The 27794-nt window shown below is 27.2% G+C and overlaps 1 protein-coding gene across 1 annotated transcript in view; it reads left to right on the top strand.

Annotated features, from left to right (window-relative positions):
* The first annotated feature begins 7831 nt into the window (after positions 1-7831).
* LOC111638794 (serine/threonine-protein kinase LATS1-like) overlaps positions 7832-27794 on the top strand; it is a 40022-nt gene continuing 20059 nt past the window's right edge. Inside the window, exons 1-2 of the mRNA XM_023384549.1 lie at positions 7832-7910; positions 19753-19844. Coding sequence (XP_023240317.1) covers positions 7832-7910; positions 19753-19844 — 171 coding nt within the window. The remainder of the gene's footprint in view (positions 7911-19752; positions 19845-27794) is intronic.

Here is a 27794-nt window from a genome sequence, read left to right as displayed (position 1 = left end):
CTCGGTTTTGGAACAGTTGTCTGACTTTAACATCATTAATATACGTAACAATATCATCATTAGGATCAAATATCATTATTCCTCCATGCTTTATATCTATTTAAGATGTTGTAGTGGCCAACTTGATACACATTGGATTATTTAAAATGAATCTGAAATACATTGGAATTTTAAAGTGAAGTATAATTATGATAAAATTCATAATATTTAAGCCTAATACTGATAATGTCAAAATCTTGAATTTAAACACACAAAAATTGTTTTATCTCTTCAGTTATTTCTTTCTAGAAGCATAAGTATTATAAGTGTATATATTCAGTTTTTTAATGATCTTGGTGTGTGTTTGCTCATACACAAACACAAATATGCTCTCAGGAACTATAAACATTCGAAATTTTCTAGATCATTGTTCTTAGTTTTCTTCACAAAATCGTTTCTTTTCGGTTGATATTATTTTCTGCAAAACAGCATATTTTTAAATAGAATATGCATTAATAAACTCACTGTAAATAAATTTCTAATAAACAAAATTACTATAAATTTAATACAAAGGTTATAAACGATCCTTGTTAAATATTTAACAAAAGAAATCTAATATCAACTATATTATCTAAAATAACAGACGGCGAAAATAATCTAATTTTACTTTGATGAAAAAACATCGACGTACAGTACTGTACATTTATGAATGCTAATCTTAAGTTGATTACTTTTAACGTCATACATTTTTAGATTGAATCATAATTTAATCTTGGTTATAATAAAATATTCCTACAATTTAATTATTAATTATTAATTTTAGATTTTTTTAAATCATATTTCCTATTAAAAATGGGTGACATATTCTCTTCGTTATAAGCCACTTAACAAGCTATACACTGTGCAGTTTCACGGATCGCGTCACTTGAGTCATGAATATCAATACTATATGCCGCCATTTGTCATTTGACCGAGTTGGCGAAAATCTCTTATTTTTGGTATATCAACAAATATATGGGAGAGAACATTTTGTCTTATCTCCTAAAACTGAACTCCATACAAACTACTTTTATCATCTATCATTTTTTAGTGTAATAAATTGCATTTTTCCCTTCTTACAATAGATAAAAATAGACAGATATCTGGATAACAATTTAAGATATAAGAAAAACTGTTTTACCTTTCTGTATCGAGAATCTTAGAATGAAAACAATAATTTGCGAAGGGAATTTCACCACATGATATTAATTATTTTTTTCTTTTCAAAATATCATTATTTTTACAGTATGTGCTTAGATTCTTTAGTTTCTTTAAGGTTTGGACCATTGGATATTACAACTTTTAAGATCTATTTGCATATCAAAGGTGAAAGTATTTGATTTTTAAAACGAGATATATATATATTATTTTCCATGATTTTCGTAATTAGAATGATAACGACGGTAGTAAAAGTGATAATGGTTACTGAAGTGCACCATAGTAAATATCTGAATATCTTTATTGAATTTTTTTTTTGTATAAAAATAGTTTTAATTATGATGATTGAAGATTATTATTTTTAAAGTATTGCAAGCAATTATTTAAGAAAATTATCAGATATATTTTTTGAAAAATCAATAAAATTTGTAGTGTGAGAACATTAAAAAAAATAATAATAATATTATGATTTGTTGTAATAATAGGCAACAAGTTGCAACTGGTCTTCTCCTCCAGAAAACTCTAATATCAACAGCATAATTAATTTTATTCTTTTTCCCTTCTTTTTCTTTCGTCGTTTGAAGCTTTCGTTTGCAATCTCTTTCAATTCATGTAAACTGTTAGAATTGGGAAAGTGTTTTGTAAAAAGTCATGTGGGGGCGATGTTGAGATGGCATTATTATTATATCATCATCGTTATAGGATTTTTTTTTCAAATTTAAAAAGGAATTGATCTTATGACCGAGACGGTTGTAAAAAAAACTAATAAAAATGAAAAGTGATTTTGTATAAAAATAAAATATTTACATCTCTAAAAGATTATAAACTAATAATAAATAAATTGAATTATTTTCTTGAGAGAAACTAAAATTGAAGAATTGACGATTTTATATAAAACTATTTTAATTTTTTTCGAGAAATGAAATGAATTTCTCAAGAAAATATTTATATTCCGCGTTTGTTTGTTTGCATCTCAGGACAAACAAGCTATAGATGGATACGCATAAAAATTCACAAATAATAAAAAGGAAAAATATAACTTGAAACCGAAAATTGTAAATGCAATGTGTGTTTAAAATTTAATAAATATAAAACTAAACAGTTATAAAATGAATTTAAAATTTGTTATTAAAATAAAGTATCATTCTCAAAATTTTATTATTACTTTAAATTTTGATAGTTATTAGTTTAATTTCATCACGAAAATATATATAAAAATAATTTTTTCGTATTAATCAAAGAAAATAAAGTAATAATAATAATAATAGAATTAAGTATGCTAATTTGTAAAAGGAAATTTTTATTATTTGGAACAATTACAGTAATGTGTTTTTTGGAAATAAAAATTGTTCTTATCGTTTAGTTAATAAGATTATACTAGCATCTGCATATGGCCTTCAGAATCGTTCGTTAACTTTATCTTAAATGTACTAAAGTACTGTATATGCTTTTCAACAGTTTTTTCGTATTGTAAGTTTAAATAAGTATTCCCGTTTTTGAGAATATAATCGTTAATTTTATAAAGAAAAACGATTTTTGCGAAGGAGATGATATACAGCATAAACAAGCGCATATGCATTCGAGTAGTGTTACGAAATCTTGGTTATTAGCTTTTCCCCCCTGAGATTTTATTAATTTTTCTTGTATTTCATTAATATCGATGTAATGCAGTTTCATGATTCTCGGTTTTGGAACAGTTGTCTGACTTTAACATCATTAATATACGTAACAATATCATCATTAGGATCAAATATCATTATTCCTCCATGCTTTATATCTATTTAAGATGTTGTAGTGGCCAACTTGATACACATTGGATTATTTAAAATGAATCTGAAATACATTGGAATTTTAAAGTGAAGTATAATTATGATAAAATTCATAATATTTAAGCCTAATACTGATAATGTCAAAATCTTGAATTTAAACACACAAAAATTGTTTTATCTCTTCAGTTATTTCTTTCTAGAAGCATAAGTATTATAAGTGTATATATTCAGTTTTTTAATGATATAATAATAATAATAATAATACATTTAATATAAGATATTTATTATTCAAAAGTTATGTTATTATGCCATATTAGGTTAAACTGCACTAGGCCATTTGACAATTTAAATAATTAAAATTATTGTACGTATATATATTTATATATATTTCATTATAATTATTAACGAATGTATCTACCACAGAGAATGCAATCATCAAGTAATATTTTGAATTTGCTTGTGTGTTTTAAAAACTGATTATTTTTCTAGGTCGAATGAAACGATTTCTTAAAGTCTAGAAGATAAACAAACTCTCTCACTTGTAGTTTTGTCAGGGATCTGGTAAATTCAATCTATTTGTCGCCTCCCGTACAATCCCTACTTCCGATAGAATGTATTAGTGAGCCTAGTAGATCTAGTTAGAGGTTAGGGACTGCTGTAATGGATTTTTACTCCCTTTCTCTTTCGGAAGTCCACAAATAGAAAAGGGAAACACATTTTTATGCTGAAAGTGTAAAATTTCATTATTACGGATCTAATTTCTTTTTTTTTTTGTTTTTTTAAGCTAGTTTCGAAAATCGGCATATTTTTTTTATAATAAAAATTAGTAATTTAATTTTAAAATACATGTTATAAAAAATACTGAAAAGAAGACATTTTAAATCGAATATATTTCTAAAGAATTTATTTGTTGAGTCATGGAAATTATTTACTAAAACCTAAGAAATACCTATTGATTTCTACATTCTGTATCATATGATTTCCAGTTAAATTTTGTAAAAAAATTATATAGGACCAATAGAAGAATTTGCTTCTGTAATGTAATTATACATGAGAAAGACTACTTTTATTTTAGATTATCTGTTAAAACATGTAAAATTATTTTTTTAAAAAAAAACATTGTCGACCTGTTTTTACTCTTGTAAAGTAAATAGTTATAAAATTTTCAATTTCTCGCTTCTGCGCGTGTTTCCTAAAATGAAAGAGACAATTGAAACAAAGAAAAAAAATCTTTATTTCATTTAAAGATTGCACGATATTTAATGATTGAATATTTTTGAATTATATGCAATTGAAGGCCAATCTTCTGGATTAACTTTGACATGAATGTATGGATAATTGAAGGAAAGTGATTTATGGATAGTCAAAAGGGAACAAATAGTCTGTTTCCTTATTCATTAATTTAGAGACATCTTTCCTGATCTCATCTGATTATAAAATCACAAATAATCATTGAAAGAAAATGATTTCTTCAAACGTAATATTTTCGTTTTTTTAATAAAATAATTAAAATTTGTCGTTACAGATATGAAGATTTTGAAGTATTTCGAAACGTTAAAAAAGAATTTTGAAGTATTGGAAATGCAATAAGATTTAAATTAAACTTTGCTGCAATTAAGTTTTCAGCTTTAGATTTTTTTTAATCTATTTTTCAGAAATTTCTATAACGTCTTGTATTGTTAGACGTCTATATTTATATTAACTAAACTTGCACAGCTGTTCAGAAATTCTGGCGATTATTCTACCTCATAAATTGTTCACTTAATATGTTTTTCTGTTTAAGAAAGTTTTTCGGCGAAGGGGGAAAATAGTTTGGACGATGGTTGAAAAATTACAATGAAAAAGAAACTTTAAAATATCTACATTTAACATAGAGATGAGAAATGAACGATATGTTATGGTATAACGATAACCGAATAAAGCGAAATTGAAAAAACAAAGCGATTATATAAGAATTTTTGGTAATGTAAGGACTGAAACCATATAAAAGCATTATTCTAATATTTACAGTTTTTGTGCTTTTCTCTCTTCCATATTTGCTGTTACATTTATTGAAAAAGTCGGATTAAAGAATTCGATTTTTAAAGATGTTAAACACGAGAACAATGGAAAAAGAAACAAGACAGATAAAAACAGCATCCCGAAGCCAATATCTTGCTGCTCAATATCACCGGAAGAAAAATCAAAATTACACTTGTACAATTTTGAGTTGATTGAGGGGAAGAAAGTAAAATGGGAACCTAGGCAACTTTTAAGAATTGTTTAAACTTTAGAATATTGTATCTTTCATATTATTATTTCAATTTTAGAATCGCTTATTTCTTTTTAATGTCTCGGTTATAATAATTGAAAATGTAGGCTTTATTATTATTAGGTTATTTAAAAATGTGTTGTGTATTGAATGAATTCTGTTTGAAAATTTATTTTTATGAATCGTTTAATATTTAAAATTTCATTTGAAATTTTTGTAAAAGTTAATTACAGTATATATACTTCGTGATTCTTGTTGGACAAAAGATTTAAAATGCATTTGACGGAATGTTATGAAAAGATTTTTAAAAATCGAATGTGATAAATTTTTCGTATTTGCCGAGGAAGGAAGGAATAAATCTGATCGACAACTTTTGGGAGGAACGTCAAGACGAAAAAAGGATGTCCTTCTGGAGTTTGTCGTTAAAATCTGAATCAAAATTGATTTTAAACCGTTATTTTAACTGGTATCCTCTCGAATCAGCAGGCGAGGAACGAGAGAAGCATTCCCTTGTTTATTAAAATCACTCTTTACCTATTCGAATTTTTAAAATATAAATATTACAATGAACCATATTTGATTTATGAACTAATCTTACTGAAGAAGAAAATATATATATGATATTTTTTCAATCTATATATAAATTCAATCGAAAGCTTTTTGTTTCTAAATATGTATATACTTTAGCTTCTTTTGCAGTCTATAATGGTAGGTAAAGATTTGATATAGCCTAGTTTTTTTATATCCATAAAAATAAATAAAATGTTCGATATACAGTAGATCGAAAAAAGAAGTTCTATATTCTATTCTGTCTTCTTTCAATAAAGCTTCGTTTTGAATTATGCATTTTCCGTGCTCTTGATCGAATAATAATAATAAAAAATTCTTGTATTAATCGGTTTTAGATAGTCAAAGGTTGTTAAATGGGGGATTAATGGGAAACCGCTACCGGTTGCTATCGATGCTAGCGTATAGGACAATTAAGAGATAAGTCTTTACTTGACATAAAGCCGAAACGATTGTATTTCCCATTCGGAAATTATAAGTTAATATTCGTATTAACATCAATTTTTAATCGCCGAATGAAATTTATTGTTATCGGGAGCAGTTAAGTAGCTGTATTAATGAGTCGCGCTATCAATAATCTCCCCCGTTTTATTTACTCGGCGATTGTTTTATCAAAATATTTCGTCACTCTTTTTAAATCCTATCGCTGTGTGGATATGTGCCAAAAAAAGCGTTAGCGTCGATATCGCGCTCTAAGAATTAAGCGATTTTTTTTCTATCCAGAATGTGTCTTGAAATTTTTTGTCGTATATTGTATTATTTATGAAAGGTGATCAACAGTTTACTGTTCGATTGATAAATTTTGTCGAGAATGTTTTCACGATGTTTTAGTTTACACGAAGTTATTTCCTTGACCTTTTGTTTAAGTAAACATGAACAAAATGGAATCCGATTTGACGTTCTGTCGGAAACATGCAATGATTTCTGTCTCAGGTGGAAGACAAACACGTCAATTCCAATGTTGTTCCCGAATGAGGATTTTCAAAGATGTCACTTTTAATCCTCCAAGGCTAAACCTTCTTCCTCTTTCCTCTCATTTTATTACCATTTGATAAAACTTGTTAGTGCCGACACTTTTATTAAATAATGTTGTCAGCTTTAACATTTATATAGTTCGAACAAAAACACCCGACAAAACAAGAATTAAGTTTACAGCTGGAGTTTAATTATTTTTAATTAAATTATCAAGTGAGTTTTTTCCCCTATTTGAGTATTTAATTAATTTTAGGAAGTTGGCTAAGTCTATTATGTCCGTGATTTTCTATGATGAAACTGCATCGTTACCGCTCGTTATTATTAAAAGAAGAGCAACAAATTTGATTATGGCTGCGTTTCCCGTTCAACATAAAGTAGGAAATGGTTCTTTTGAATTTTTAGTTTTTCCATAGTTATGGCCTTCTAACTCGCGACGATATAAATCTAATTGATTTACGTCAGTTAATTTTGATGTGGGAAATTGCTTTCCGCACCGAATAAAAAAGCATGGCGTCACTTAAAGTTTTCTTCGTTAGATATAAATGCGTTCGTTCACTCGAACCGTAAGAAAATGTGTAAAGGTGTAAGTCAGCAACTCGATCATTTTCTTTATTAAAAAATAAAGGGGGGATGGTCGTCCGTCAACCTTTTCAACTTTGTCAAAATCAACTGGCGACCCGCCACATCGGTTTTGCGCGTACGTGATACGTAAGAGAGGGCGGGTTTATGGAACTGACGTGTTGCAGCACGTGACACGAGCCGCAGTAAGCTACCTGCTAGCAGTGGGAGAAGAGCGTGCCTGTCGTCCCGGCAACACGCCGTGTGGCGGTGCACTCTTCGCTGCTTTAGCAGAAATGAAACTCTCTCGAGCTCACTCTCTACCGTTCTCAACCTTAAATTAATTCTTCTCAGTTATATATTCATTGGGTTTTAATATCTCATACGGATTTTCGTTTATGTTACTTCATTGCCGTACATTGTGGGTAACAGGTTATCTTGTATACAGGGTTCCCTGTCTACTCCCCACTTGCAGGAAGCTGGGGGAGGGATTCCTGGAGGGGAAGATCTAAAGATAGGTGAAGACCTACCTGAGATGGAAACGTTCGAAGTGGAATTAATTAAAGATCAGAAAGGTTTAGGTATCACCATTGCAGGATATGTGTGCGAAAAAGGTTAGTACAGTTTTTGCTACTTTAATTTTTTGTTTTTGTTTATATATATAATTTATTAATAGATAGATGTGTGTATGTGTTTATGACTGTACAAACAAAGTATTATTGTTTTGAAATAGACATAAAACGAATGTAAATATTTTGTGTTTACCAAGAAATCGATTTGAAAGTTGTTGGATACCTAGTACGAACTTGAGTTATTAAGTATGTCGTCATATAAAATATTTTTAGAAATTATTTTTTACCGAAACTTTTTTGTTTATTTCCTGCTGAAAACGTTATATTGATGATTTTAATAATAATAACGCCATGCAGATTTTATTATATTTTTTATTGAATTATAAAAGGAGATATTAAATACTTTTCACATTTTAATCCTTCTTTCATTTAGAAAATAAAAGATTTTTTTTCAATTTCCTTTTTTAATAATTAGAATTACATATAAGAGTATTAATATATTAAAGAATAAAAATTTGTATGTTAAGAAATAATTAAAAGTAATGGAAAAATTTTGTTTAAAATATGATTTTTTTTATTAATTTTTGAAAATTGCACTTAAAATTTTATTTAAAAAAACTACATATATTAATTAAATAAAATCAGTGGATATTACATTTATTTTAAGTAAATAATACTTTATTTAATAAATTATTAAATGAAGTTATAATTTCATATAAAATATAAAATTAGATTTAGCCACTTGTTTTTATAATTATTTTCAAATAATTTATATTATAATGCATTATTTAATGATTTCTGAATTAAAACAATTAAAATTATCTGATATGTAATTATATATTAATGTAAAGCTACTGTAATTCATTTAGATTATAAATTTATACTGACATTTACATTGAAATATATATATGAAACACCCAACAGGAAAAGAAATATATTGTTTTAATTTATACCTTTGTTTTTCTTATCTAATTTCTATGTAAATATCTGTTCCTCTTTCTTCCAATAAATGTTAATGAAAATTTATATAATTTAGTCAAGATTCTGCAGACTATAAAAAATATATATAATTAAAATGAAAAATTGAATAATTTTTTTAACATTTTTAATGTTGCTAATTTATTTTGAAGTAATATGTAATATGAAAATAGTCCAAATGAAATTAACTTTAATATATATTTTTTGATATACTGTATTAATTTCTGGGGAAATTAATGGTCTAAAGATAAAAATTTTTTAAAACAAATTTTAATTTGTTTTTTTAAAGGCAATGAAATTTCTATTCAGGCTCTATACAAATATTTAGTTTTTTCTTTTTATGATCTTTGTGTGGAGTTTTAACCATCTGTCAAGTCTACTTTTCTTAATGCATTATTAGTTCATTTTTCATCTATTATAAATTGTTTACCCTGTTTTCTTGAATTAAAGCGTATTCCTTTTCTTTTATCACTTATGCTTAAAGAAATAGAAGGCAAAATATTTTTTACTATGATTATGAATTCCATATAATAAACAAAATACAGATAATAAATCACCATCATCTCATATTAAATGTGTATTTTCTTAAGAAAATTTTGAGACTTTACAATTACTTTTTTATAATAACTGAATTAACATTATTTTTAAATATTTTTATTGAATTTGGTAATGTTCTTAATAAGAAATCTGTTTTTAGAATATTTATTAAAACTAAAGAATTTTTTACTATTCTGAACTAGAACTAATCATATTGTAATTTGAGACTTCTTGCAATCAAATAAAATTAATATTAATAACATCGAAAGTTCATTCATTAAAGTTTATTGGAAAAATGAGCCTTTTTATTAAATATAAAAAATATGCAAGTTTAATGATTTTTTTTTTGTTTTAACAAGTAATCCCAACAATAATTTTAATGATTATTATAGCTTTTACAAATTTTCAGTTCCATTGCTAATATAAAAACATTTTGACTTTCAACTTTTTGAATAATAATGTTATTTTAGTAGATCTTTTATATTTTCATTAACTTACCTACATATATCATTAAAGGTACAGATAAATAAAAAATTAAATGTGTTTTTTTTCTTTTTATTCAATTAGACACAGTGCCAAATCTAAATTTGGCAATTGCTGACATAACAAAAACAGTTATTTTACCAGAAGTCATTAAAAAATGATTTAACTGTCAAATACTTAATTATAAAATTGATAGTATATAATTAGTCACAATAAAAGACTAAATTGGCATTAGTCTCATTAGGAAAAAACTGATATAATTGTATATATATATATTAACTAATTGATGATAATCAGTTTATTTATAACTTATTATATCTAAGATACAATCACTTACAGCTAATCAACATACACTAGTTAAAACAATATCAGATCAGCTTTAAGATCAAATATTTTATATAAATCTTTTGCATTCACTGATTTATTTATTTTTTACAACTGATGCATGATAATTAAAACAATAATCATGCATCAGTTTACCAGTAGACAAAATTATCATAGATTTGAAATTTACATAATGACAAAATCAAATTGTTTTATTTGCACACAATCAAATTCATACTTACTCTTATACAAAACAATTAGTTATATAATTTTTCGTAGCTGACATATTTTAAGGAGATTAATGCACATAAAGCAATTTCTGTACTGAATAACTGAAAATAATAAAGTGACTGTAAGAGCAATATATTGAAGAAGTTATAATAATATAATTTATCTTTTCATATAATAGACTCAATCTTTTAAAAAAAATATAATTTCATATAAATAATAATAATCAAAATTATAATTATTTATTCATAATTATAGTTTGATTTCAGAAACTTTATCATGATCCACTTAAGTATACTTACAACTGCTGTAGATTTGGAGAGTTCTGAACTAATTTAGTTAATAAATCATGCAACACTGTTAAAACTGTCATATATTTGATTTAACTTTTTAACTGTAATGATTTTCTAACTTTTTTGATAATTATGCTGAATATGAGATCATTTTATTTTATGATGGCTTTTGTAATTGACTTTTCCTAGCTTCATGTTTGTCCCTATGACAGTTTTAGAAAATTAATATTAATTTTGAAAACATTGTGATAAATAGATTCTTTAAAAAAGCATTAAAATAAGATCTTGTTAATTGTTACAAGTTGTAAAAATAGCTATTGTTCAATTGAAACACTTTTGTAAATTTTTCATTCAATTTAGAGACAGTGATTTAATTATGATCACAAATAAAAATATCTAAACTTTTTTAGGATTGTGTTGAGTTTTTAATGTTCATTATCATTTCTCTGTTCTGAATTTCCTTTATTGTCATTTTATTCTCTTCCATACACATTTTGGTAATATTTATTATCTATTTTGATTTTCTACATTTTTTAGAATTACTGGTTTTACTTTTTTGCTGTTCTCTCATTATTTTGTATGTTCAAATAATTTTACTCTTATTTTATTATTATTATTCCAGTTTATAGTTATTTTTAAACTTTTAATCTGATAAATATATTTGTATTTCTGCTGAATTCAGTCCCTAGCATTTCTTCCTGATATTTTATATTCATGTGTCATCATTTGTTTTGCCAACTAATCTATAGAATTTTGCTTGTAGTTTCATTAGCAGTTATACTAGATTATATTTTACAAATATATTGCTAGTAATTTTTAGTTTTTCTAATTCTGCTTATTGCATTATTAATTCATCATTTATTCTACAATTCTCTCACTGATATCAGTTAGCAAAACTTTATTTTTCTACTGATTAATTTTCAGTTTTTATCGAATTGTCTTTTATTTTTTGACTTCATTGTTTCAATTTAGAATTTATTTCTTCCCATAAGCCATGAGTTTATATTAATACAATGCATCATTTGCAAATAATATTTAAAGTGAAAGATAAATTACAGTTTATATTGTTTAAAAAATTTTAACGATAGTTCATTTATTCAAGATCAGAGATATTAAATTAATTAAAAACCTACTAATGTGATGTGGGAATAAGGACATATTAGTAGGTTTTTAATTAATTTAACCAAGGGCAAAAAGCAATTTCTTTATATCAGAGATATTGATGATGATCTTCATTTATCATATAAAGAACTTTCACCCTGTTAAGATATATAGATATGTAGATTTAAACCAGATATAGATTTAAAGTTGATTACTGATGCATAATTATATTTAAAAAAAAAGGCTTAGTTTTACCATATGTACTTTTTCATAACCTGGATAATTCTAATATTTCCATACAGAAGCCTAATTTTTTGCAGTGCTCATCAAATTACTTCATACAAAGATTCTGTCATATTTCAAAAGATAAAATATAGATTTTTTTTCTCATTTTTCTGAACTTTTACATAAACTGTTATAATATAAATGTGGTTTCTCTTTTCATCTACCTGTCATAAAAAGCAAATTGATACTTTCAGAATCTGATACTTTAGTTGTGTCTTTCCTCATAAATTTACATGCTACAAATATAAATAATGAAAAAAAACTTTTGTTTGATTCATGCAAATAATTTTGCTTGATATATTTTGAGTTACTCAGATAATCAGATATAAAATAGAATAAAGATTACTTAAAAACATTGTTTTGTTTTCCAAAAAAACTTATCAAAAAATTATTTTAAACATGTAAAATTAATTCAAACTATTTTGTGTCCAACCAATAATTTTGAGTATTTCCTACATAAAGACATTATTATTATTATTACTATAATTTGCTAAAACTTTTGTTGACTTTCAGCCTAGTAAAGTTTTATTTAAAATATGTTTATATTATATTTACCTGTCAAAAATGATGAGAGGAGAAATGAAAAAATTGATTTTTACTCAATGTTATGAATGCTTATCAAACTTTATAAGATGTTATTACAACATTATATTGTTCTTAATAATTTGTCCTGTTGTCCCAAATTTGAAATATGAACTTTTAAGTTTTTGCTGTTGCAAAAGTTATAATCCTAACTAAATCCAATTTTTTCAATCTTTGAATTTTGGTGTCATCAAAATTGGTATGTTTAACTTATGATGTAAAATGTCATTCATCACAGATGATGATGTCCAGTAAATTTTTTCAATGCTATATTTAAGATATTAGTTTAAAATGTTTTTTGACTTACATTCAAGAAAATCAATTACATTCAATGTTACAGCTTAACTTAAAATTACAGGTAGGCCTCCTACAATGCGGTAGATACGTTCCTTGAAAATAACGCATTGTGGGAAATCGCGTTATAGGAGACACCAACTCAATACAAAAACTGGGATTCAGTTCTAAAAAGAGAAAAACTTGGCGTTTGAATGGCATTTTTTGAATTTTTCAAACCAGCCATTGATTGCCTCGAATTTAACACTGGTTTCATCAACTGACCAGTGGCGTAGCGTAGTGGGGATGGCAGGGGCGGCACTTTTAGGGGGTGGCAAAATTTCACAATAAATAATAATAATATCTTGTAAAAATTTGAACCGTTTCATTTCATATTTTTGTCGCACCTATGATTCGGACCAATTGAAATGAGCACGGAATTGTTCATTACTTATTCTGTGACGAAACTGAATTTTAGTCTTTTAAATTGAGATACCTAAATAAGGGGGCAGCGAAATTTTCCTCTGCCCGGGCAGCTGACACCCGCACTACGCCACTGCAGCTGACGACTGTCCCATTTGTTTTAAATAATCAAATATTTTTAAGGCTTTGTGTTTAAGTGCAGTTTTATTTAAAGGCAATCATTTCTTGTTCATATCTTCTACCCATAATATTGGCACTTGTTCCATTCTTTTTTCATTATAGGTGCTCTCAGACGAGCAACATTTTTCACAAGAATAGATGATCCAGATGCGACTGAATTCCTAATCTTTTCTTCCTATTGCTTAATCGATCGAATAGTTGACTCATTTAAATTAAAATGCCTACCAATTTCAGCTATCCGCTCTTGATTTTTAATTCGATCCAAAATTTCTATCTTTGTTTGAAGAGATATATTAATAAATTTCCTTTCTAACGACGGTCCTTTCTTTTCATTCGACATTGTTATGGCTAAAATTTTTTCAAGCAGTTTTGTGGACAGTAAAAATCGCAAAAAATAACTTCCCTTCACTATGTTGTTAAAAATATACACCCAATAGAAGTTTATACTGTATTTTGGACCATTTTTGTGGTCCCCACCTATTGAAAGAGTATAAATTATCGAAAATATCAATGATATATTTGAGTGTTTATGGTAACTGATGCACATCTGTCTAGATACCGGTCTTCCAATGAAACTTTCATGGGAATAACACGTCAACGTGGACAAACAGCTGTTTTTGAGGGCATTTAGCTCTGTACACTGAACTGTGGCGCGTATTACATGATTCATTGTGATTTTTCTGTTATGGGAAAGATAATTTGTTTCTAAATACCGTAGTAAGAAAATTTCCGCATTTTTCCAACCACACGTTGTAAGAAAATTTCCGCATTTTTCCAACCACATTGGAGCGAAAACGCGTTGTAAAGGTACCACGTTGTAGGAGGCATACCTGTAATTAAAGTATACTATAAAATGCAATGCACTGTTAAGATTTATCAAAATATAAATGATGAGCAAATCTGATTATTTTTCTTGTTTTTGTATTTAAAAAAATAAATTTTATGAATGACAATGACAAAAACTAAAATGATGCAACTAACAGATTGTTCCAAGAAGTACATTTTACAAACATTCAAATTCATTTCACCAATAAAATGCAGTTTGCATAGTTGACTAAGTGCTGACATAGGATATTATACATGGTGTCCATAAAGTTATAAATTTTTTAAAATTGCACATGGAATTTATGGACACCCTGTATTATTAAATATTTTTGTAGATACCCTGAAAATTCATAGTATTAAATTTTCTGATATAATTTAAATGTAAAAAATATTATAATGATAAATAAGAAGCTTAGTTCTAAGCAATAGCATATCTAGGATTTTGAGAATGAGTATTTCTCAAGGTAGATTCAGGGAAGCAAAGCACATGCCTTCTGTCCTGTTTTGGAGAATGTTACTCAATTATCTTAAAATTATTTTAGTTATCTATTCTTATTTAATTGAATTTATACAATATGAACTTATCAAACTACACCTTTTTTCTGCCGAGATAGTTTCATTGAAAAACTAACATTTTCGGCCTACTCTATAGGTTATCCTCAGGCTTAACGATAGAAAAACGTTAGTTTTTCAATAAAACTGTCTTGGCAGAAAAAAGGTGTAATGTGATAAGTTAATTATTTTCTAAGCATGTTCTGTTTAACATACAATATGCATTGTTATATTTATTTTTATTTTAAAGTAGCAAAACAATCTCCTTTGGTATCAAGGAGTGCTTCAGCACCATAAGCACTCTCCTGGATATGCTTTTTATTTTATGTTAGGTTGTGGGTTATCAATTATTATAAATACTGTATAAACAATGATGTAAGAAAAAGATGATGCTAAAATTAAAATCATGAAATTGGCATTATCATTAATTGTCATTTTCCTACATATAGTAAACTGCTGTGTAATTCAGTGTTCATTTTATTTATGCATAATATTATTTCTCCACAATAAAACAATGGTTTATGTAACATGATGCCGTATGCAACTGCATGTGCAATTAGCAAAGTGTAGGTATGCTTGAATGATTGCCAAGTTAGGGATTTACACTCTTAAATACAGTAGAGCATCGATTATCCGACTCAATTGGGGACTGGGGTTGGTCGGATAACTGAAAAAACGGGTAATCGAAAAATATGAGAAAATACATTATTAGTGTAGTATATTAGTAGGCCTATATCCCATGTAATTAGTGTATTAGTATATCGCTATTAACCTACTTCACATTGAATTTTCATCGATGTTAAGTCTAACGAAAATTTTTTTAAAATCATAATTGTCACTATTGTATCGTTAAAAATTAGAAAATTACGCCTTGTTTAAATACTGGCTAAAACACATAAAAATAATATTAAAGTAGCCAAGACAGCCAAATATTGTAGCACCACATCACTAGCGGACATTTGAATTTGCCTACTAGAATGCGGTCGGTTAACCGATGCGACGGTTGGTCAGGGGGTTGGATAATCAATGCTCTACTGTAATAATAAATATTTTATTGTAATTTATAAAATTAAGTTATACTAATAGATATCTGAATATTTTTACCAATTAGCTAACTTGTGTAAATTCTCAAATATTTTCACTATTTACATCAATTAATTCACATTACAGATGGACTCATCTATAATGTGAATTAATTGAGGCAAAAAGTGAAAATGTATTATTTAGAGGTGAAAATTTTAAGCAGTTGGCAAATCCTTTTGATATTTTATGTAAGTTTCATCTTTTATAGACTTTTCCTTTCTCTATGAATTATCAAAGAGAAATTTATTTGCTTGTCTTTCTATTTCTTTATATTTGCAATTAAAATTGATCACCATAAACTGCAGTTTGTTTAATGTTTGTGATGCATCATTTCAGAATTCTGGTGGCATGTGCCTATGTATTACAATATGTGATGTTTTATATTCTAATCAATTCAGATACAGGAAATTATTACATGCTGAACAAATACCGACATTTTTAAGATAATGTTTGAATGAATATATGCTTGCAATTACAGCCATTGCTAGGCAACATCATAAGTTCAGTTTATTTTTGACCTGTGTGTGTGTGTACATATATACATGTAAGGCTATTTATAAAGGAGAGAATATCCTGAAAGTCAACCAATGCGGTATGTCATCAGGCTAGAAAACGGCTATAAATATCCTCTAACTTTGAAATGTGAATTACATTTATAAAAATAACACTTGCCATACACTATTTACTAATAACAAATCTATTTTTATTGACATTGAAACTCATTTTGAAGGGCATTAAAATTTTATTTTACTTGCTATGTCAGATTTATCAAAATCTTTAATTGTAATGTTGTGGGAAATAATGTAATTAATCTAAATTGTTCTTCAAATCAATTTTATTGCATGAATTTCTCCAAGAACACATTAAGAAACAATAAGTCAACTTTACATTTATTAGCAGTACAGAATAGCTTACTTCTGCAATCCAAATAATGAATTCTATGTAGAGAAATTTCTTTAGCATAGCAAAAATAAAAAAATCTAACAGTAACAATGAAAATTTCCTCACTATAAGTAATTGGCATAAGTCTAATTGTCATCAGCTATATTATTGAAAATAATAAAATGTTTTGTGGAAACTGGGAATACTGCATATACAAACATTAGGCAGATCAGCTTTAATGACAAATGAAATACTATCATAGTATTAGCAGCAGTTAATGATTTGCAGTAACTAGCATGAGAGCCATTTCATAAGTCTGTGGGATTTCCCAGTCATTTGTAATACAGATTTTGAAAAGAAAAAAATTCAGTCCATTTCATTTCATTGCCATTGAGCATTAAAATAACTGATTATGCTAAATTGGTTAATTTTTGCAATTGGCTTTTAATTCAAATTGATGACAAACTTCCATCATCTATTCTGTTGTCTGGTGAGGCCTATTTTTATTTGATAAGAGTGATCAACACATAAAACATAAATTATTGGTCAGATGAGAATCCACTCTGGTTAAGAGAAACTAATCATAAAGTTCAATCACAGATTAATGTGAGATGTAGGATTTTTCAACACAGTAGTCTGCACAATCAGCCCATTTTCTTTTATGAGTGGTTTTTGATATTTGCATACAATTTTGCAAGAAATAGTTTCCAACTTGATAGAAGATTTGCCATTGACTTAGTACAGTAATACCACAAACGTATGCGATAGGTGAGGCCAAGCGATAACCGCGTAAGTCTGGGTATAATTTTGCACTTTGTTAAAATGCAAATTGGATGTATGTAAGCTAATAAATGTTCTCGTTAATCTTATCTCGTCTTTTGATTTGTTCACGGTTACAAGAAATCACCACATAGTCTCTCAAGTCTCCATAGATATAACAAACACAGAAATAAATAACACAAAATAAATTGTAGCTGTGTGTCGATTTCGCACGGCACATTCGAACATGTAAGCTAAACAATAGTGTGGGGGAAGTGAGTAATTAAGAGTTGCATGGCACTCAAACAAAAGACAAATCAACGAGATTTGAAAATCTCGTAAATCTGGGTTTGCGTATGTTGGGGTAGCGTAAGTCAAGGTATTACTGTATTGACAAATGTTTTAGTGCAACATTGGATTCCCCATTCCACCATACTGAGATGCATCTGCGAACAGACTGGTTGCATCATGTTATTTCAGATTACTGGTTGGTTGAGGATCTGCAGAATGTCCATAAGATGTAACTCCATTGGACTTTTTTCTTTAGTATTATCTAGAAGATAACATTTATTCAACTACTAAAACTACAAATGCAATTTGCAGGGTAGAATTGCAGCAGCAGGTGCAGAAGTTACTGCAGACATCATTCAAAGTGTTTGAGATTTAATTGCCTCTAAAGTTCAGTTATGTATTGACATTGTAGGACAGCATTTTGAGTATATCATTAATTAAATTTAGATGCACAATGTTTTTCTTTTGTTATGTTAAAGAAGCGTCTCTGCATAGCATTCATTCTTTGGCTTGCAGAAGTAAGCTACTCTGCACTATTTATGAAGATAATGTTAACTAATATAATGTTTCATAATGTGTTCTTGGAAAAATTTATGCAATAAAATTGATTTGATGCAAGATTTAGACTAATTTCATCATTCTCTACTTTACAATTAGAAAATTTGGTGTATTTGAAATTGCAAATAAAATAAAATTTTAATGCTCTTCAAAATGAGTTTCAATGTCAATGAATATGTCATCATATGTGATTTACTGATAATAAGCATCATTTTTATAAACATAACTAACATTTTAAAATTATAGTGTGTTTTCACTTTTATGAAACACCCTGTATAGACTTTTTTGGCAGAAGTTGCCATTGAGCATTTTGGCTTGTCTGTGCAAATCTACTTCTGGTAAAATGACAACTTACTAGCGTTATTACTTACTTGTAAGCATAGTTTGTTGCTTTGGTGTTGTGGATTTTCTATAATTCTGTAATAATATAGTAACATTTAAAAAATTATTTATGCTCTCATATGATAGAATATATATATCTATATATATTCTATCATTTATGCTCTCATAAATATATATCTATATAATATATAATATAATCTATATCTATATAATATAATCTATATAATATATATCTATATATATTCTATCCCTTTACATAATTTTGGTAATGACTCATTTCTGGGTTTGTGGAAAATCTGGAGTCATAAAATGTTATCAAAGGGATTGGGAAGAGAAACAGTAGGACATATGTTTTGAGAGGTATTGTACCATGTTTTTTTTTCTTCAGTAGGGAGGACATTATAATATTTTCCCTACTCAAGAAAAAAAAACCACAGTTTTAAAAAAAAAGTTGACATGACAGATCTTGAAAATTAGAAATCTTTAAAAATATCTGCTGAAAAATGGTTTTTAAAAACTAAATAAATATAAAAGACTTATGACATTAGTCTGCTATTAATCTCATTAAAATTACAAACAAGTGGACTTGTGTCATAAGAGAAGAATTCTTAATCAGGGATCTATGGACTCCTTGGGTTCTGTGGGCTTGGAAGGGTAAAAATCAACTTTAACTTCCCTATTATGGTTATACTTTTACTAATAAAATCTTTTGACATTTGAATGAAAAATATTTTTGAATTTAGAAGTAATGAAATCAAAACATATCAGATAACTTTTTGAGTTGGTTAATTTAATTAATTATAAAATTCTACAGCTAATTATTTGAATTATCTATCATCTATTATGAATATTTTGATAGATTTTTTAAAATTTTTCTTCAGATTTTTCTATTTTTATATTTTCAGAAGAAATCTCTGGTATTTTTGTGAAAAGTATTGCCCATGGTAGTGCAGCTGATGTTTGTAAAAGGATACATGTAAATGATCAAATTATTGAGGTATTTTTCATTATTATTAAAAATTTAATTTAGATATATAATTAAAAAATTTTATGAAACATTATTAAAACAAAAATTTTATTTTTATTTTAAATCATTGCAATAAAAAATCCATACTCCAGAATTTGTTTTAAAATTTTTAGGCTTTTAATTATTTAAAATAACTAATTAAGAGATTAATTTATAAAATCTTTATTATTTATTTTATATTTAAGTACTTAAATATTTACACCATGTTTTTAATACATATCTGTATATATTAAATATAATTGTGTGATAGTTACCTTATACTCTATTTTAAAAAACAAAAAATAGGAAAAATATATTTGTAGTAAAATCCATCAAATAGTAAATGTTACATCTGCATGTCTTCAGATGCAAAAATAAAATTTTTGTTTTACTCAATAAAAACCAATGACACGTTAAATATTCATATGTTAAATTTTTTTATTAAAATAAATCTATATTTTGTAATTCAAAGAAATAGTATATATAAAGGAATAAGCATCAAAAAATGCCCCACATGTATAATAGCAGTGTAATTGTGCCATGTGTTTGCTTGTTAGGTATAATAATATTTCAATGAATTTTAAGCTACTTTTCTGTTTAATGAGAGAAATAAACAAGAAATTTCAGAAGAAACTTAGGATTAGAAGATTTCACTTTATTATGTTTACTTCTTTAAATTTAAGTTGTAATTTTTTTCATTATATTTGAAAAAGATTAGTTGAATACTTTTTAAAGAAAGATTATTCAAATTGAAAAAAGTAAATAACTAAATGTAGAATTATTAATCAAATATAATATAATTTAGTTTTTTTATAATAATTATTTATTATAAAATTAAGTTTTTGTTATATTTGAGGAAATTAAACATTGTTTATTACTTTATATGCAACTTCCAAAATGGATAACTTACTGGATTCATTTTTGTACTTATTTTAAATCTCTCAAAATTTTTCAAGGAGAAATCTTCAGATAAAAGTAAATATTTTTAATAGCTTAAAAATTAGCAAAAATTTTCAATTAACTCAATGTATGTATGCTATGCTTTTAAAATAGTTTATAATTCAACAATGAACCTGATAATTTACAAGTTTGAGATTTATTTGAAATAAGGATTATTAACTTAAACAAACAAAAAAATATTTAAAATATTCAGGAACATAATTATTCAAGAAAAATTGTTAATTGTTCATTAGGTTCATTGTACTATTTTCAGAATTCTACTTTCTGAAAGTTTGTAATTGAAAGGATTTTGTCAATGTTCAAGTTCCTAATTCTTAAAACTTTTAAATCTCTGATGATGTAGAATAGGAATAATATAACTCATTTTTTTTTTTTTAGAAAAAAAATCAGTTGTAGTTTGGATTCTGTTTGGCCATTCAGAAAATTTTCAATTTTCTCAAAATAATGTAATTCTTTTTAAATTTTTCAGTCTTCTTGAAACAGTTAAAACTAATACTTGTAAACTGGAAAATATTATAATTGTGGAATTTTGGAGAAATGACAATTAAATAAATCATAATTCTAGATCAAATTCATTTGCATTTACATCAAAAATCTTTTACAGATTTTGTTTTTTAGTTGATTATTCAATATTATCTAAGGTTTTCACTATTTTTCTTTTTTATCTTAAGAAAGAAAAGACAAGACTGAGTTTTATAGGTAAAATAGTCTATCTCAGTGTAGATTAAATTGTTTTCTTTATCAAAAAGATAAATAATAATGTTAACATTTTATTAGTTGTCAGATCACAAAAATTAAATATCTAGTAATTGTAATAATAAAATATTACTGTTTTTATTATTATTATCATTTATATTAATGCTGGATAGCTTTTTTATTATCTATTAGCTAGAAAAAGATTATTATTTCTTTTAGTGTGTTTACAATTATTATTTTAATAAGAATTTTTCATATGAAAAATTCTTACTAAAATAATACTGTACAAGTTTGAGATTTATTTCAAATAAGAATTATTAATTTAAACAAATAAAAAATGTTTAAAAATATTTACATTTTCAGAAACATTATTATTCAAGAAAAATTGTTAGTTATTCATTAGGTTCATTTTAAATTTGTTTTTTGTTATAAAATACAAGGGATATTTACAAAGTTAAGAAATTTCTTTATAATTTTTAAAATTAACTTAATTATATTTTACTAATTTTTTAAAAATTAATAAAATTTTATTATTATTATTTTTTCCAGTATAATTCTCATTTACAATAAATGCAATAAATACATTTTTGCCAATATAAAACTACTTTTCTCAAATCTGTCTTCAAGAAACTTTTTAAAATTTGTTTTATCCATTCATTTATTATACGTTTTACCTCATTATGTGATTGGGTAGCATTGATCTGTCTGAATTAGGACAATAATATTGCCATGCCACACACATTATTCATTTGATTCTCTTCAAATGATTACTACTAATTCAGTAATGTTAAAGTTACTAAATTATTAAAAAAAAAAAAAAATAGGGAAACATTTTACATTACATAATGAAATAGATACATATGTAAGATAATGCAATAAAATGCAAGAATTAAACTTTTTTTGAAAATATTTAAACTATAGCCTTAGCAAAAATGTATTGCAATAAATATTGTTAAAAGTGACAAGATTAATGAAAGTGGATAATGGAAAAAATTTACTTATTATTATTATGGATTTAATTTTTAAATATTCTGAAGAAAGCAAGTACAAAAATTATGCAAGATTTTTTTCTTGTATTGCCTTCCAATCAAAAGAAAAAGTTAATTTTAAATTTAAAAATCATGTGGGGGAGAGTTTTTCCTTTGAAAAACATAAAAGCTGTATGTACACAGTTGATAAATTTTTAAAACACTTTATCATTACCACTTAGGCTAGCAACTGCACAGCAACTATTGAAAGAAAAAACAGTTTCATTGTCAGTGTGTATACACACAGAACATGTAATTGTTGCCAGAAAAACCAATATATGTTTGACCAGTTTTTCTTCATGGACATTGTAAGAAGTGGTTGCTATTTTTGCTCTTGTAATTCTTAGAAAACAGGCTACAAGATTGCAAAAAATTAGCTCCAGTGTGAATGATCATGCTGCCAGCCATCTTTTAAGTAATGCTCCTATACTAATGTTATAAATGTCACTAAAAAGGACTATTAAGTCTATATAATATACAGTATATGCATATATAAATCTTTGAAATGGATACTGAAGTTTAATAATTAACAAAATATGAAAAATTCCAACACAATAAACAAAGGTCAAGTGTACATTCAAAAAAGGGGAGTTTCAATGGGGTAGCCCTTTCTCAGGAAATCTGTGCGAACTTGTCTTTTGAAAGTTGGAAGAAAGGACATTAGTAAACTTAAAATTTAATATCTTTAGTTTTACATGGTATGTGGATGATATTTTGATTATATGGAAAGCCAAACTGATATAGGGGAAGTATTAAAAGTTTTTAACAACACCGGCTACAGACTAAAACTAGAATTAGATCAGGAAAGTCACATGAAGGTTAATTATTTGGACGTCAAGATTTGTATGGCAAATAGAATTATAACCACAAAGATTTACCACAAACCAACACACATTTCCCTCTTTATACGTGCTAACTCAGCAGACTCTTGGCCTTTTAAGGTAGTGGCATTTCAGGCCCTAGTTACAAGGGCTTACTCACATTGCGTGGAGACATCCAATACCTACAATGAACTGGAATGCATCAAGTGAATAGCATTTGCCCATGGGTACTGCCAATCGTGACACACTCACTGCCAAACAAAAATCTAGGGTAGCTAACACCATTACAGGGGTTAATGAGGCAGGGGTAATCATGTTGTTGTATGTTATAAACTGACACTATACCAAATTTACAATAGAATCACTAAGGATTTAAACTTGTGCTTAACATATAAGAGAGAACCAAACATTTTCCGGCTTTTAACTAATGCAAAAGACAAGTCGGATGACATGAAAGTGCCAGGGTGTACCATATTCCATTGCAGGACGGACGATTCAACAGACGTATATCATACATCAGATCCATGTGTAGATCCTCAAAGCCAGAATATGTGATCACAAATATGGTGTGGCCAAGGGGAATTATAATACAGCACTTGCCTGGTATGCTACCGACTCCAGGGTTTCTCCCTGTTGGGATGAAGCTACTCTTAAACATAAGGTTTTTGACCAGCATGACTTGCATTTGTTGGAGGCTCTAGAAATTTATATAGCAGGCATGAAGGAAAATTGCATTAACTTCGATTATATTACACTACTGCAATCATGGAAGTATTATTTAGATTGCCATAGAGTATAATAATTATTATATTTGTTTGATTCTTAAACATTATGTAACGTAATAAATTCAAACACTTGGCATTCTAACATCTTTATTTAATTAAGTTGATATGTGTTATTATATTNAAATTTCACAATAAATAATAATAATATCTTGTAAAAATTTGAACCGTTTCATTTCATATTTTTGTCGCACCTATGATTCGGACCAATTGAAATGAGCACGGAATTGTTCATTACTTATTCTGTGACGAAACTGAATTTTAGTCTTTTAAATTGAGATACCTAAATAAGGGGGCAGCGAAATTTTCCTCTGCCCGGGCAGCTGACACCCGCACTACGCCACTGCAGCTGACGACTGTCCCATTTGTTTTAAATAATCAAATATTTTTAAGGCTTTGTGTTTAAGTGCAGTTTTATTTAAAGGCAATCATTTCTTGTTCATATCTTCTACCCATAATATTGGCACTTGTTCCATTCTTTTTTCATTATAGGTGCTCTCAGACGAGCAACATTTTTCACAAGAATAGATGATCCAGATGCGACTGAATTCCTAATCTTTTCTTCCTATTGCTTAATCGATCGAATAGTTGACTCATTTAAATTAAAATGCCTACCAATTTCAGCTATCCGCTCTTGATTTTTAATTCGATCCAAAATTTCTATCTTTGTTTGAAGAGATATATTAATAAATTTCCTTTCTAACGACGGTCCTTTCTTTTCATTCGACATTGTTATGGCTAAAATTTTTTCAAGCAGTTTTGTGGACAGTAAAAATCGCAAAAAATAACTTCCCTTCACTATGTTGTTAAAAATATACACCCAATAGAAGTTTATACTGTATTTTGGACCATTTTTGTGGTCCCCACCTATTGAAAGAGTATAAATTATCGAAAATATCAATGATATATTTGAGTGTTTATGGTAACTGATGCACATCTGTCTAGATACTGGTCTTCCAATGAAACTTTCATGGGAATAACACGTCAACGTGGACAAACAGCTGTTTTTGAGGGCATTTAGCTCTGTACACTGAACTGTGGCGCGTATTACATGATTCATTGTGATTTTTCTGTTATGGGAAAGATAATTTGTTTCTAAATACCGTAGTAAGAAAATTTCCGCATTTTTCCAACCACACGTTGTAAGAAAATTTCCGCATTTTTCCAACCACATTGGAGCGAAAACGCGTTGTAAAGGTACCACGTTGTAGGAGGCATACCTGTAATTAAAGTATACTATAAAATGCAATGCACTGTTAAGATTTATCAAAATATAAATGATGAGCAAATCTGATTATTTTTCTTGTTTTTGTATTTAAAAAAATAAATTTTATGAATGACAATGACAAAAACTAAAATGATGCAACTAACAGATTGTTCCAAGAAGTACATTTTACAAACATTCAAATTCATTTCACCAATAAAATGCAGTTTGCATAGTTGACTAAGTGCTGACATAGGATATTATACATGGTGTCCATAAAGTTATAAATTTTTTAAAATTGCACATGGAATTTATGGACACCCTGTATTATTAAATATTTTTGTAGATACCCTGAAAATTCATAGTATTAAATTTTCTGATATAATTTAAATGTAAAAAATATTATAATGATAAATAAGAAGCTTAGTTCTAAGCAATAGCATATCTAGGATTTTGAGAATGAGTATTTCTCAAGGTAGATTCAGGGAAGCAAAGCACATGCCTTCTGTCCTGTTTTGGAGAATGTTACTCAATTATCTTAAAATTATTTTAGTTATCTATTCTTATTTAATTGAATTTATACAATATGAACTTATCAAACTACACCTTTTTTCTGCCGAGATAGTTTCATTGAAAAACTAACATTTTCGGCCTACTCTATAGGTTATCCTCAGGCTTAACGATAGAAAAACGTTAGTTTTTCAATAAAACTGTCTTGGCAGAAAAAAGGTGTAATGTGATAAGTTAATTATTTTCTAAGCATGTTCTGTTTAACATACAATATGCATTGTTATATTTATTTTTATTTTAAAGTAGCAAAACAATCTCCTTTGGTATCAAGGAGTGCTTCAGCACCATAAGCACTCTCCTGGATATGCTTTTTATTTTATGTTAGGTTGTGGGTTATCAATTATTATAAATACTGTATAAACAATGATGTAAGAAAAAGATGATGCTAAAATTAAAATCATGAAATTGGCATTATCATTAATTGTCATTTTCCTACATATAGTAAACTGCTGTGTAATTCAGTGTTCATTTTATTTATGCATAATATTATTTCTCCACAATAAAACAATGGTTTATGTAACATGATGCCGTATGCAACTGCATGTGCAATTAGCAAAGTGTAGGTATGCTTGAATGATTGCCAAGTTAGGGATTTACACTCTTAAATACAGTAGAGCATCGATTATCCGACTCAATTGGGGACTGGGGTTGGTCGGATAACTGAAAAAACGGGTAATCGAAAAATATGAGAAAATACATTATTAGTGTAGTATATTAGTAGGCCTATATCCCATGTAATTAGTGTATTAGTATATCGCTATTAACCTACTTCACATTGAATTTTCATCGATGTTAAGTCTAACGAAAATTTTTTTAAAATCATAATTGTCACTATTGTATCGTTAAAAATTAGAAAATTACGCCTTGTTTAAATACTGGCTAAAACACATAAAAATAATATTAAAGTAGCCAAGACAGCCAAATATTGTAGCACCACATCACTAGCGGACATTTGAATTTGCCTACTAGAATGCGGTCGGTTAACCGATGCGACAGTTGGTCAGGGGGTTGGATAATCAATGCTCTACTGTAATAATAAATATTTTATTGTAATTTATAAAATTAAGTTATACTAATAGATATCTGAATATTTTTACCAATTAGCTAACTTGTGTAAATTCTCAAATATTTTCACTATTTACATCAATTAATTCACATTACAGATGGACTCATCTATAATGTGAATTAATTGAGGCAAAAAGTGAAAATGTATTATTTAGAGGTGAAAATTTTAAGCAGTTGGCAAATCCTTTTGATATTTTATGTAAGTTCCATCTTTTATAGACTTTTCCTTTCTCTATGAATTATCAAAGAGAAATTTATTTGCTTGTCTTTCTATTTCTTTATATTTGCAATTAAAATTGATCACCATAAACTGCAGTTTGTTTAATGTTTGTGATGCATCATTTCAGAATTCTGGTGGCATGTGCCTATGTATTACAATATGTGATGTTTTATATTCTAATCAATTCAGATACAGGAAATTATTACATGCTGAACAAATACCGACATTTTTAAGATAATGTTTGAATGAATATATGCTTGCAATTACAGCCATTGCTAGGCAACATCATAAGTTCAGTTTATTTTTGACCTGTGTGTGTGTGTACATATATACATGTAAGGCTATTTATAAAGGAGAGAATATCCTGAAAGTCAACCAATGCGGTATGTCATCAGGCTAGAAAACGGCTATAAATATCCTCTAACTTTGAAATGTGAATTACATTTATAAAAATAACACTTGCCATACACTATTTACTAATAACAAATCTATTTTTATTGACATTGAAACTCATTTTGAAGGGCATTAAAATTTTATTTTACTTGCTATGTCAGATTTATCAAAATCTTTAATTGTAATGTTGTGGGGAATAATG

This window comes from Centruroides sculpturatus, unplaced genomic scaffold, assembly GCF_000671375.1.
Source record: "Centruroides sculpturatus isolate CEXI.00-Female unplaced genomic scaffold, Cexi_2.0 scaffold1191, whole genome shotgun sequence".
Classification (NCBI taxonomy): Eukaryota; Metazoa; Arthropoda; class Arachnida; order Scorpiones; family Buthidae; genus Centruroides; species Centruroides sculpturatus.
Note: the sequence above shows the minus strand (reverse complement) of the source record. Positions and strands in the feature narration are given on the sequence as shown.